The sequence below is a fragment of the Saccopteryx bilineata genome, chromosome 6, assembly GCF_036850765.1.
Source record: "Saccopteryx bilineata isolate mSacBil1 chromosome 6, mSacBil1_pri_phased_curated, whole genome shotgun sequence".
NCBI classification, from domain to species: domain Eukaryota; kingdom Metazoa; phylum Chordata; class Mammalia; order Chiroptera; family Emballonuridae; genus Saccopteryx; species Saccopteryx bilineata.
In genome coordinates, this window is record NC_089495.1 from 170,320,509 (window position 1) to 170,334,388 (window position 13,880).

At 43.9% G+C, this 13,880-nt stretch overlaps 1 protein-coding gene across 2 annotated transcripts in view; it reads left to right on the forward strand.

The window, feature by feature from the left end:
- DZANK1 (double zinc ribbon and ankyrin repeat domains 1) overlaps positions 1–13,880 on the forward strand; it is a 79,646-nt gene that overhangs the window by 13,292 nt on the left and 52,474 nt on the right. For both annotated transcript variants that reach the window (XM_066236088.1, XM_066236089.1), the window contains exons 4-6: positions 5,927–6,041; positions 7,912–8,008; positions 10,613–10,731. In XM_066236088.1, the coding sequence (XP_066092185.1) occupies positions 5,927–6,041; positions 7,912–8,008; positions 10,613–10,731 (331 nt within the window). The remainder of the gene's footprint in view (positions 1–5,926; positions 6,042–7,911; positions 8,009–10,612; positions 10,732–13,880) is intronic.

Here is a 13,880-nt window from a genome sequence, read left to right on the forward strand (position 1 = left end):
CATGTTTTCTTATTCATTCAGCTTTCCTATGTCTTTTTATTGGGACATATAAGCCATTTACATTTAATATGAATATTGATAGGTATAGTTATTGCCATTTTATTCTTTTGACTAGGTTTCTCTGTTTTTCTCTTCCTCTTTCTTCTCTTCCTGTTCATCCTCCTCCTCCTTTCTTCCTTCTTCTTCTCCTTCTCCTCTTTCTTCTTTTCTTCTTTACCCTTTAACATTTTTTTGTAATACTGATTTGATGGTAATGAACTCCTTTACCTTTTCTTGTCTGGAAGCTCTATTTCTCCTTCAATTTTAAATGACAGCCTTGCTGGATAAAGTAATCTTGGTTGTAGGTCCTTGCTTGTCATCACCTTGAATATTTCATGCCTATCCCATCTGGCCTGAAATATTTCTGTTGCAAAATCAGCTGACAGTCATACAGGAGCTCCCTTATAGGTAATGAACTGTCTTTCACTTTGTCTTTAACCTTTGTCATTTTAGTTATGATGTATCTTTGACCAGCACACTATTTTGGAATATATTTTTATTTAAGTGTGATATTCTAGAATTAAAGAAAAAGAATGTGACCATTGTCATATTTGTGTTAGCATGTGCCCATGTTTATATCCATGAATTTCACATTGGAAAATAGTCAGTGAAAAACAAATAGTTCCAAGAACTCAGGAACATCTCAGTGGGGAGGGGGCTGGTCAGGTCTTGATGGCCCATATTGATGGTCTACTTCAAGGTCTGTAAAATTTCTGTTATCTTCCTTCCTTCTTTAAAAGCCACTTTTATGGTCAAGAGCTCACTAACTTTGATATCATCATTTTGTGGTGTTTTTGCAATGAACTTACATGGTTCTCCCTTTTTTTTTTTTTTTTTTTTGTATTTTTCTGAAGCTGGAAATGGGGAGAGACAGTCAGACAGACTCCCACATGCACCCGACCGGGATCCACCCGGCACGCCCACCAGGGGGCGACGCTCTGCCCACCAGAGGGTGATGCTCTGCCCCTCCGGGGCGTTGCTCTGTTGCGACCAGAGCCACTCTAGCGCTTGGGGCAGAGGCCAAGGAGCCATCCCCAGCGCCCGGGCCATCTTTGCTCCAATGGAGCCTCGCTGCAGGAGGGGAAGAGAGAGACAGAGAGGAAGGAGAGGGGGAGGGGTGGAGAAGCAGATGGGCGCTTCTCCTGTGTGCCCTGGCCGGGAATCAAACCCGGGACTTCTGCATGCCAGGCCGACGCTCTACCACTGAGCCAACCAGCCAGGGCGGTTCTCCCTTTTTTGTCAATGATTTTTATATCATGGTCAAGGTAAATCACGATTGGATGCAGTAAAAAATGCCTTGAACTGAAAGTAAGTAATTGGAAGGAGTCAGAGTACCCTGAGAACAGTTACTTTTCTTTAGCAGAACCATGAGGGACTCCCCAGTTTTGCAACAATTGTTAATAAAGTTAACTTATTGGCAGATTACCAGGGCATCTAGCTGCAGCTCCTTGGAATACATAATGTGCCCTAAAATACTGCATTTGTGTGGAGGAAAGCTCCAGATTTCATCTCCATAGGCAGTGACCAAGGCAAGAAGATAACTGCTTTGAGAGTGGTATTTTGGGGTGTGGGAAAGTGGATGGAGTTTGTTGACCTTCACATGTGGGTTTTAATCCCAGTTCCAGCTGAAACTATTTGTATGACATTGATTAAGTTATGTGGCCTTCTGAGTCTCAGCTTCATCTTTTGTTAAATGAGGTTAGTAGAACTTACTTGACAGCCATTGTGAAGATCAGAGGTAGGATATGTAGGAGCTGTTATTGTTTGTTATTACTAAATTTTTAAAAATATAAATTTTTTTTAGATTTTATTTATTCATTTTTAGAGAGAGAGAGAGAGAGAGAGAGAGAGAGGGAGAGAGAGAAGGGGGAGGAGCAGGAAGTATCAACTTCCCATATGTACCCTGACCAAGCGAGCCCAGGGTTTTGAACCAATGACCTCAGCATTTCAGGTCAATGCTTTATCCACTGCGCCACCACAAGTCAGGCTGTTATTACTAAAATTTTTAACAAAGCCCTAAAAGATTGCTGTTCTGTGCTTTGAAAAGTGTATGCCTAGTGAATAAGGGGTTTTCACTCAACCCCTTCGTGTTTCTATACCAGCAGTTCTCAACTGGGTATAATTTTGGCCTAATGGAGACATTTAGTAGGGTCTGGAAACTTTTGTGGAAACCACAACTAGAGGTAGGAATGTGTTAGTTGCATCTGGTGGGTGGAGGCTAGGGATGCTGCTAATCACTTTACAATGCACAGGGCAGCCCCCACAACAAAGGCTCATCTCGCCGAAACTCTCAGGAGTTTACAATAGGCTGAGAAAACCTGACCCAGACCAAATTGCAGAATTCTTACAGATCCAGCCTCATACTTCCTTTGCAATCATTAATATACAGTAATTCTGGTGATTTATTGAAGGGATAGTAATCTTAGTGGGAATAGAGCTACATGTAATTTTTTTATACTGAGTGTACATTATATTGGTATTCCTAAAGATATGTATTTAAGGTCTAAGATTCCAACCCTGGCAATAATTGATGTGTGTTCAAATGGGGCTCTGAGTAGGATTTCTAGCTCCAACCCCAAACCTGATCATTCTTAAGGATTACAGTCTCGAAGTCCTTTTACTTCGCAGGCTGTTTAAGCTAGTTTTGGGGCTCTACTTGTCGGGAACAAATTACTTGTGGGTACAAGCCCTAGCTGAGTTACCAAGAAAGGGGGCAGCTGTGGTGGGGACACAACTTGGACCTTGAGAGAGAGCAAGTGAATGCGAATCAGGCTTCTAGTCACTGTGACAGTGGGGCTGTGAGTGCACCATCAGGGAGCCCCACAATTGCCCAGCATTGATTGATCCCTGGGTGGAGGTGTTTGTGATGTACAGGATGTGTGCTAACAAAGACGACTGTATCTTGGATGACAGACCTTGAACCAAAGTACATTCAGATGAGAGGATGTCAAGGTTAATGAGTTAAAGTAAATAGTAGTTCATCTCTTTCTGCATCCAGATTTATGTATCTGCAAACCTGGTTTTGTTATTAAGAACAAAGCAAAACATACGTTTCTCCAAAGTTTAGCCATCTATAACATAAGTCACTCCAGCCAATGAACATGCATATATTCACTGATCACAGAGAGCAAGCATGCTATTTCTTAAATGTATTGTCACTCACAGATACGTAGTAGCTGTTTATATAAATTGTGTATTTCTGAAAAACTTTTTTCCTCTTCCAAAACTTTGACTTAAAATTTAGATACTATATAATGTTAAACATTTCTAAACTGTTTTGGAATTAGTATTTATATAGAGAATTTTAAGTTGGGGACCATTTACTAAAAGGCTCAAAAAAAATTTTTTTTTCGTGTTTTCTCAACTTTATTACAGGGAGGGATGGGGGAAAAGGGATAGACATTAAGGTTTGTTGTTTTTTTTAAGTAAGTGCCTTTTTTTTAGGTTTTATTTATTCATTATAGAGAGGAAAGAGAGAGAGCGAGAGAAGGGGAGAGGAGCAGGAAGCATCAACTCCCATATGTGCCTTGACTAGGCAAGCCCAGGGTTTTGAACCGGCAACCTCAGCGTTTCCAGGTTGATGCTTTATCTGCTGCACCACCACAGGTCAAACAACGTTAAGGTTTTTGTAGTCTCAACACAAAATAATTTTTTGTTGTTGTATTTTTCTGAAGTTGGAAATGGGAGGCAGTCACGCCCACCAAGGGGCGATGCTCTACCCATCTGGGGCGTTGCTCTGTTGCAACCAGAGCCATTCTAGTACCTGAGGCAGAGGCCACAGAGCCATCCTCAGCGCCCGGGCCAACTTTGCTCCAGTGGAGCCTTGGCTGCGGTAGGGGAAGAGAGAGATAGAGAGGAAGGAGAGGGGGAGGGGTGGAGAAGCAGATGGGCGCTTCTCCTGTGTGCCCTGGCCAGGAATCGAACCCGGAACTCCTGCACGCCAGGCTGACACTCTACCACTGAGCCAACCGGCCAGGGCCAAGGGGCTCAAAAATTTTAAGAAATGTAAAGAATAGCATGTAAGAAGTACAAGAAATTGCAAAAGAAATGCTAATGAAGCAGAAACATATGTTAAAGACCAGTGTGAAAGTTAATAAGAACAAAGCAACTGGAAGTGTAAAAAAGCATTAAGTATCTTGACAGATCAAACAGAATCACCTGTGTTCCATTTCGGAGCTTTCAACACAAATTAATGGGTGTGAGAATTAAACATCAGATAAATACACCAAGTGCAGCCATGAAGATGTGGCAATGATGACTGCTGGTTGTCCCCCACTATTGGTGTCTTCCTTCTTTTATAATATTAGAGCCCATGATTTTTAGCGAGACACACGGTTGCCCAAAAGAAGAATATTCTCAGTCTTCCTTGCAGCTAGTGAAACATACCCCCAGTGGGATGTATATGGAGCCACTGTGTGCGACTCTGGATTATACCCTTAAAGAGAAGGTGTGGGTACTGCCTCCTGCTGGTTGGAATGTAGAGGTGGAGGTCAGCTATGTTGAATCCTGAGGACGTGTACAAGGATCTAGGGATAGTGGGGGAAGGGGTGATGGAAGTTTTTTAAAACTGGATTGTGGTAATAATTTACAATTGTTTAAGTTTATTAAATATTGTCAAGCTGTGTACTTAAAATAGGTGAGTTTTATGGCCTGTAAATTATACCTCAATATTTAAAATTGTTTTAAAAAAAGTAAAAAGTGTAGGTGAGCTGCTGGTGCTCCAAACAGACCACCAGCAGTTTTTGTATGGGCACCTCTGTGTTGTTTCTCATGGAACTTCTTTTGCATCAGACAGGAACAAGGTTCCTTGTAAAATATTATGAATAAATTTAAAACATGGTGGTTTTTGAGGATTAACAGTTAAACTCTACCAGAGCAGCATATATTTTGCTACCTACAGCTAGGGTAAGGAAAATTCCCTTGAATCACATGAAATGATATACAGGTTTATTCTTCATTTCAGAATAGTTTGGGACTTAAAGTATTAAGTCTTTATGATGAATGTGGTAGATAATCTCCAAAAATGAACCATGTCTCCCAGTGTAGCCCCTCCACTTGAATCTGGGCTGGCCCTGTGACTTACTTTTGACCAATAGAATGCTTCAGAAATGATACTAAGGTGAGATCATACAAAGTGTAGCAGATTCTGTTCTGCTCTCTTGGAACAAAACACTGGGTGAAGCTAGCCACCAGATAGAAAGTCTGACTTCCCTGAGATTTCCATACTGTGAGGAAGCCCAAGCTAACCAACCAGAGTGAGAGATAGAGAGAAATGGAAATCCTAGCCTAGGCTGTGAATATGAGGGAAGAAACCATTTTGGACATCCAGCCAAGCTGATGTTTCAGTTGACTCCAGCCCCAGCCAATGTCTGACTGCAACCACATGACAGATTGCAGACAACAGCTGCCCAGCTGAGCCTGGTTAACTCACAGATTTGTTTTAGACAGTATGTTTTGGAGTGGTTTGTTGCAAAGCAATAGATAATCTAAATGAAAATAAGGTAAAGAAAGACCATAGAAGTTGTATATCTATTTATTCAATTTTTTAAAAAGATTTTATTTATCCATTTTTATTGGAGAGAGAGAGAGAGAGAGAGAGAGAGAGAGAGAGAGAGAGAGGAAAGAGATAGAGAGAATGGGGAGGAGCAGGAAGCATCAACTCCCATATGTACCTTGACCAGGCAAGCCCAGGGTTTTGAACCGGCGACCTCAGTGTTCCAGGTTGACGCTTTATCCACTGCACCACCACAGGTCAGGCAGTCCAATTTAAAATATAATAAATTCAGTAGCTAGACTAAGGGACTTTATGTGATCTTAATTTCTAGCCATCTTTTTTTTGGAATCTTTGTGTAATGCACAGATATTTTCTTTTTAAAATAATTTGCAGAGACTGCAGACAGAGTGGTGTTGTAACAAAGGTGTTTCAGGTGGAATATGAACCACCAAATACAATCTCTTCAGAAGACAGTGTTGAAAATGTTCTCGAAGATTCTTCAAAGCAGGCAAGTAATGAAATTATAATACATTCAAATAGTCACATCCTTTGTTCCTTCTTTCTCAGTGATCACATCTTCCCTTTCATTTCATCACCCCAGTCACTCTGCCCACAGTCAGGTTTTTATCATTGGGACCATTATCAACCATTGCAAAGTATCTTTGCTGATTTCCCCCCTTTAGTCAGTCTCTTTTCCACAGTGCACATTAGAATTCCTACCCATCGTTACTGCCCACACTGTGGTGTCTGCAATGACTCTCTTTTACCTATTTTGTGTGTGTGTGTGTGTGTGTGTGTGTGTGTGTGTGTGAGAGAGAGAGAGAGAGAGAGAGAGAGAGAGAGAGAGAGGAAAGGGAGATGAGACATATCAAGTCATACTTGTGGCACGTTATAGTTGTTCATTGATTGATTCTCATACGTGCCTTGCCTGGGGAGGCTCAAGCCAGCAACCTTGGGCTCAAGCCAGCGATCTTTAGGCTCAAGCCAGTGACCTTTGGGCTCAAGCCAGTGACCACGGGATCAGGTTGATGATCCCATGCCCAAGCCTGTGACCCCACACTCAAGCTGGTGAGCCTGTGCTGAAGCCAGCAACCTTGGAGTTAGAGCTAGGGACCTCAGCGTCCCTGGTTGACGTTATATCCACTGCACCACCACTGGTCAGGCTCCGCCTTACCTACTGAAGAAACAGAAACCTTCAGCCTGGCATCCCTCATGGTCAGTTCTGTCCTCAGGCACCCTTTCCTGCTTTGTGACTCCCCAGTATCCACTCCAGCTGAACTGAACTGGATTTTCTGTGTTCTGTCACTGCCACCTCCCACCCAGACCATCTCCTTTTATAAACTGCTTTCCATATGTGATTACTTTGCTCCTTGTTTCTCATCCCCTTGTACTACTGTAAGCACCAAGATGCCAGAGAGCATATTTGCTGCACTCAATGTCTTGCACAGGGGCAGGTAGGAGAAGGCAGTGAGTGTATATTTGTTGAATAGATGCACCAGAGTAGTTAGATACACTGGGCTAGTAGAGAAGCCCTCAGTGGGCACTGCATTCTGTTATGTTGAAATCTTCATTCTCAAATAGCTGCAAAGCCTCACTTTGGAGAGTGAACTTAGACCTTTCTACAAAGGGTGTCTGAAACTTCAGTCCCTGGTTGTGGGCATCAGTGAGATAGATCAAGGGCCAGAGGATGGGACAACTTATGGTAAGGCAACCAACTCAAAAGTCTGTCATGGAGGTCTTGTTGGGGTGACATCAAGTTTTGGGGGGAGTCCTTTCAGCCCACCAGTGGGCCAGAGCCCAGAGAAGCGGCTGTGAGATGAAAGCAGTGGCTGCAGGCAGAGTGTGAGGTTTCGGCATGACCAGGGGAAGGATCTACGCTTGGGCAGGGGCAGCCATCAGGGCCTGAGCCTACCTGTGTCAGCAGGTGCTTCGGCTTAGTCAGGCATAAGAGACTGAGTCCATGAAGAAGAAAGCCCGGAGAGGAGCATTATGGACTGTGTGTGGGCAGGTAGTGTACATAAGTCCTGTCTTGGTCTGACCCCACCCTATCTTTGCCCCCTGGATCTGGTGGTCCCTCCATTATTACTGAGACTCCCATGATGGCAACATCCTGCCTGCGTATGCTGCTACCTGCCTTTTGTCTTGGCCGCTTGACCTGGTGGGGCCTACCACCCAGACACACTGCTAACCACATGGCCCAGGCACAAAGCGGTGTGCTTCCAGAGTAAGGTGAGGCAGAGGTCACTTTGTAAAACCTTCTGTCAATCCTTCCAAGCAAGAGGTACGCGCTATGACACTGCCTCTACTGTGTAACTTTTAATGTTTACATTCTAGGAGGGCCTAATTAAGTGACTGACATGCAATCTTTTCATTCCTAGGAACTGAAAAATGGATTTGTTGGATCACAACTAAGGAAGAAGTCTAAGAATGCTGAAAATAAACTGGGTTGGAATGTTAACCTTCGAAAGTTTCTAGGTATGACATGAGAGAGTGAAGATAACATTTAGTATTCTAAACCCCACACAGGTCCATATTGTATTTTGTCTGTACAAGGGTTGGAATAAGAAACACTGAACTATATAAAGCGAACTCTAATTAGAGTTTTAGTGCTGTCTTAGCCAATGGCTTTCTACAAGAGCTAATCAAGCAATCCACAAAGCCAGGATTTGACTCATTGCAGGGAGTGAGGCCACACACCAGAGGACCTCTGACGTATATCAACAAACAAGGGAAAGAGTGGAGGTTTTGGGGGAACACTGGAGTTTGGCTTAAATGTTATTGAAAGCAGAGTGTTTGAAAGGTGCAGGGCACAGCAGCGCTGTGTGTCAAGTGGTCACCATCCAGTGTAGAAGCAGCGTTTTGTTACCTTGGAAGCAGCGTTCTGTTACCTTGGAAACAACAAAGATAAATGTGACTATTGCTCAGAACCCTCTGCAGCTCTGCAGTGGAGCTGGAAATTAAGGCTGTTTGTCCATGTTGGCATGACTTAGGCAAGAGTCAGACGTTTCATCCCCCCCCCAAAGTTAGAAATGGGGAGGCAGTCAGACAGACTCCTGCATGCACCCGACCGGGATCCACCCGGCATGTCCATCAGGGGGTGGTGCTCCATTGCAACCGCAGCCATTCTAGCACCTGAGACAGAGGCCATGGAGCCATCCTCAGAACCCAGGCCAACTTTGCTCCAATGGAGCCTTGGCTGCGGGAGGGGAAGAGAGAGACAGAGAGAACGGAGAGGGGGAGGGGTGGAGAAGCACATGGGCACTTCTCCTGTGTGCCCTGACTGGGAATTGAACCCGGGACTTCCACATGCCAGACCAACACTCTACCACTGAGCCAACCAGCCAGGGCCCAGATGTTTCATTCTTACTGATGAGATTTGAAACAGGAGTTTCTGAAAATCTGATTTTTAGAGAATAAGGTATCTTGGCAGGTAAGAAACAATGGTCAGTCAAAGCAGGTGGGGTGCTGTTAGAACATTTTATTGCTGCACTGTGTCCTGGGGAGAAATATTTCTTGGTAAACTTGCAGTTGAATTTTTTTTCTTTCTTTTTTTTTTTTTTTTTTTTTTTTTTTTAGCAAGAGACAGAGACAGAGAGAGGGACAGATAGGGACAGACAGGCAGGAATGGAGAGAGATGAAAAATATCAATTCTTCATTGCAACTCCTTAATTGTTCATTGATTGCTTTCTCATATGTGCCTTGATGGGGGGGGGCTACAGCAGAACGAGTGACCCCTTGTTCAAGCCAGCGATCTTGGGCTTAAGCCAGGGACTCTGCGCTCAAGCTGGTGAGCCCGCGCTCAAGCCTGCGATGTTGGGGCTTTCAACCCGGGTTTCTCTGCGTCCCAGTCTGATGCTCTATCCACTGTGCCACCGCCTGGTCAGCAACTTACAGTTGAATTTATCTATTTTCCAAGCCTGATGTGAACTGTTTTAGAATGTAGCAGGGCAGATTTTAATTTTCTCACTCTGGGCTAATTTTTTTCTTTCTCAGTGCTAATTCACCTAAGTGGGGGCATCTTTATATATTTGCTACTTATATATTTGCTACTGTGATGACAGTGATCCCTTATTAAAAGGTTTCTGACTATGTTAACCTTTGTAAATATACCTAATGTCACAATCTGATAGTATTTGACAATACAAATGTCTACAATGTTTTATAAGCATTTCAAATAAAATTTGTATTTAAAAATTTTTTTCCGGCCCTGGCCGGTTGGCTCAGTGGTAGAGCATCGGCCTGGCGTGCAGGGGTCCTGGGTTCGATTCCCGGCCAGGGCACACAGGAGAAGCGCCCATCTGCTTCTCCACCCTTCACCCTCTCCTTCCTCTCTGTCTCTCTCTTCCCCTCCCGCAGCCGAGGCTCCATTGGAGCAAAGATGGCCTGGTCGCTGGGGATCGCTCCTTGGCCTCTGCCCCAGGCACTAGAGTGGCTCTGGTTGCGACAGAGCGACGCCCCAGAGGGGCAGAGCATCGCCCCCTGGTGGGCAGAGCGTCGCCCCCTGGTGAACGTGCCGGGTGGATCCCAGTCGGGCGCATGCGGGAGTCTGACTGTCTCTCCCCGTTTCCAGCTTCAGAAAAATACAAAAAAAAAAATTTCCATTGACTGAGAGAGAGAGGACAGGAGAGAGAGAAGCATCAGCTTGTTATTCCACCTGATTGTTCCATTTAGCTGTGTATTCATTGGTTGCTTCTCATATGTGCCCTGACCAGGGCATTGAACTTGTGACCCTGGCTCACTGGGATGATGCTCTATTTACTAAGCCACTTGGCAAGGGCAAGATTTATATTTTTTTCTTAAGATTTTGTTTATTGATCTAGATAAGAGGGGGGGGGGAAAGGGGGGAGGAGTAGGAAGCATCAGCTCACAGTAGTTGCTTTCTTATGTGCCTTGACCAGGCAAGTCCAGGGTTTTGAACCAGCAACGTCAGCATTCCAGGTTGACGCTTTATCCATTGCACCACCGCAGGTCAGGCAAAATTTGTATTTTTAAATTTAGTATATGATAAAAAAATGTGTTTGCATGGTTACCTATATAATTACAGATGTTCACAGAACGATGTTTTGGATGTAATTGCAGACCTCCAGGGAGATGAAAGAACTGAGACACCGAAAAGCCTTCGCTTCTCATACGGTGTCCTGGAAGGCCCGGGGCGCCAAGGAGAGTCGGGCTCCAGGCCTGCCTCCCACCGGTCCCAGGTAACTGCTAAGGAAAATCTTTAGGGCACTGAATGCCTACTATTTTTTAATGTTTCCCATGAAATACTGTAAGGCAGTGTTTCACAGCCTTTGCACCATGTGCCAGGAACTTTCCAGAGCTGGGAACACTGGGTTGCACAAGCAATACTCTTGGAACTTACATTTTATTGGGGGTTCGGGTAGGCAGATAATAAATATGTATGCAAATAATAAAAAATGTTTAATTGAGACAAATATCATGAAATAGATAACACTGGGTAATGGGATAGAGCCATGGTTCTCTAAATGTGGACCTCACAGACAGTGGCATCAGGATCACATGGGAGCTCATTAGAAATGCAGTTTCCCAGGCCCAACAAGACCTACTGAATTAAGGGCTTTTGAGGTGGGCCCACTCATCTTTTTCATTAGCCCTTGTTCTCATGCACGCTCAAGTTTGTACACCCCTGGGACAGAGAATGACCATGAAGGAAGGACAGTGTTCTGAGGGTGAGAAGAGAGGGCTTCCTTGAAAAGGTGACGTTTGAATTGAGCCTCCCAGGTGAACAGAAGAGAAGCCAGCCCTGCAAAGACATGGCAGCAGCAACAGCAGGTTCAGCAAAGTGGGGATTGCAGAGAGGCTGGTGTGGAGAGTAGTGTAGGGGGGAAGGAGGAAGGGGATGGGGGCCAGAGCCTGGAGGGCTGTGCTTCTCAAACATGGCTGCACATTGGAATCACCCCAGGGCTTCAAACCAGTCCCAGAACCCAGCCTCAGAAACTCTGATTTCATTCGTCTGGTGTGAGGTTGGGGCATGGTTTTATGTTTTTAAATTCACCCACAAGTGATTCTTATGGGCAGGCAGGCTTGGGAATCACAGATGCTATGGGTGAGTCCCATTGTAAGGGGTTTGAATTTTCTAATAATTGTAAAGAGGATTCATTTGGACTATAGACATGATCTCACATTTATAAGTTACATTTCAAAGAGGAGGAGGAAAAAAAGTTTCCTCTTTGACCACAGTTTGGAGATTAGGCTGTAGAGGAGTAAGAGGGGAATATCATTAGGGAGGCTTTTGTTTCAAGTGAGAGATAATGGTGATTAGTACAAGCTGTACAAGTGGTGATCCCAGGAGCCAGTGGAATCCAGATGTATTTTGGAGGTAGAGCTGACAGGTTTGGCTGTGGGGTAGGATGGATGGAATGAAGGAAAAGAAAAAATTAAGGATGACTCTCTGGGTTCTGGACTAAGCATCTGGAGGTGGTGGTACCATTAATGGAGATGAGAAAGATGAGGGAGGAGCAGGTGTTCAAGGGCTCATTAGAAGTTTAAGTGGAGGTGTTAAATAGACTGTTGGCCATGCAAGTTCAAAACCAGAGGAGAGGTTGGGGCTGGAAATATATGTACACGGAAATATATAATACCCTGGGTGGGCAAAAGTAGTTTTATAGTTGTTTGTTTGGGAAATACAACAATAAATAAATAAATAAATAAATAAATAATCATACAAGAATAAACTCTTTCACATACTCATAACTGTAAACCTACTTTTGCCCACCCCTGTATAGACGGTATTTCATGCTTGGGTTTGTATGAGATTACTCACCAAGGATGTACAGACAAAGAAAATAGCAGAAGACAAAATCCTTGACTTAGAGGTTGAGTAGACGAGGAAGAGCCTGAGAAGTAGGAAGAAGAAAGAAAAAAAAGCCAAGAGAAGAAAGGGTTTCAGGAGAAGGCCGTGGTCACCTAAATCAGATATTATTGGGATTCAAATTAGACAAGGACAGGGACTTGCCTATTGGATTTGACAAGATGGAGATGATTTATGACCTAAATAAAGGCTATGTCAGTAGATTTTTTACTATAACACAGGAAGAATGCCCTTATACTACTGTACTTGCCTACTACTACTACTACTGTTATAGAAATTTGATTTTTCAATGTTTATATAGCCCAACTTAGAATTTTGGCATCAAAAGGCAACCCAAGAGCCCTTGCTCTCTTCCTCCAATCCAAGCCCTAGGTAGAGCATTTGTGGAGGCACATTTTTATTCAACCACAACTGCTTCTTGTGGGCCCATGACTCCAAGGCTGCTCACACTTATAATCACACTTATACAGGCTAAAAAGCATGGTTTCCAAACCTGGTTGAACATCACAATCACCGGAGGAAGGGCAGGGGGAACTTTGAAATAGATAGGTAGATAGGTAGGTAGGTACGTAGGTAGGTAGGTAGATAGATAGATAGATAGATAGATAGATAGATAGATAGATAGATAGATTTCCAGCTATGCTTTCTGAAATCCTCCTAGATAATCTGATTTCACAAACCCGGATGGCGTCCACAGGGCAGGGCACTCTGATGATCATCCCAGTCTGAGAATCACTGGCCTGGAAGCCTGCCTGTCCTCATCTCTAGGTCAGGCCTCTCCTTCACTTCAGTCTCTAATGCTGTGGGGCCACTCCATCTGACCCTCCTGGGCTTTCCTTGGCCCACCTGTTGTATTGTCTAGAGGATCACAAGGCCGAGGCCAGAGGACAACAGACATGTATGGCCTGCTTGCAAACCCCACTGAACAAATGGCCAACCTGCCTGCAACAGAATGTTGCCCTTCCCAGTCTTCTAGAAAGATTGATTACCTGGTTACCGAATAGAATAATGAGCACACACACTCTTGTGAGCAGTGCTTGCTGGTGTCATCCAAATGAGAATACTGCCTTTGAAATCTAAAAGGTATAATTTTGAAGAATGAATGCTAGATGACAAAACACAGTCGTAACTATTTTCAGAAAAGCAGTCTCACATGTCCTTAATGATCTAGAGTATGTCTAGAAAGAATTCTTTTCCCTGTGCAAGGATATTTGGATTACTTTGTTTACCTAGTTATTTAAGAATTGTTGTTTCAAAGGGAAAGATGGGGTAAAACTGTATGTAAAGAATCCAAGATTCAGAATCCTAAAAAGGGGGAACATGGGGACAAGTTTGGGGACTTTGACTAGAGTTCAGAGGGCCAAAGGAGCCTATAAATGACCATGAAGCATTTATCTTCCATTTTGTCCTTCATATTGATGAGACATTGTTCCCAATATTCCAGTTCAGTCCCACCTGAAATATACTTCAGCAAGCATCAGAATTCATGATGCTGGTGGGTGTTACAACATGCCAACA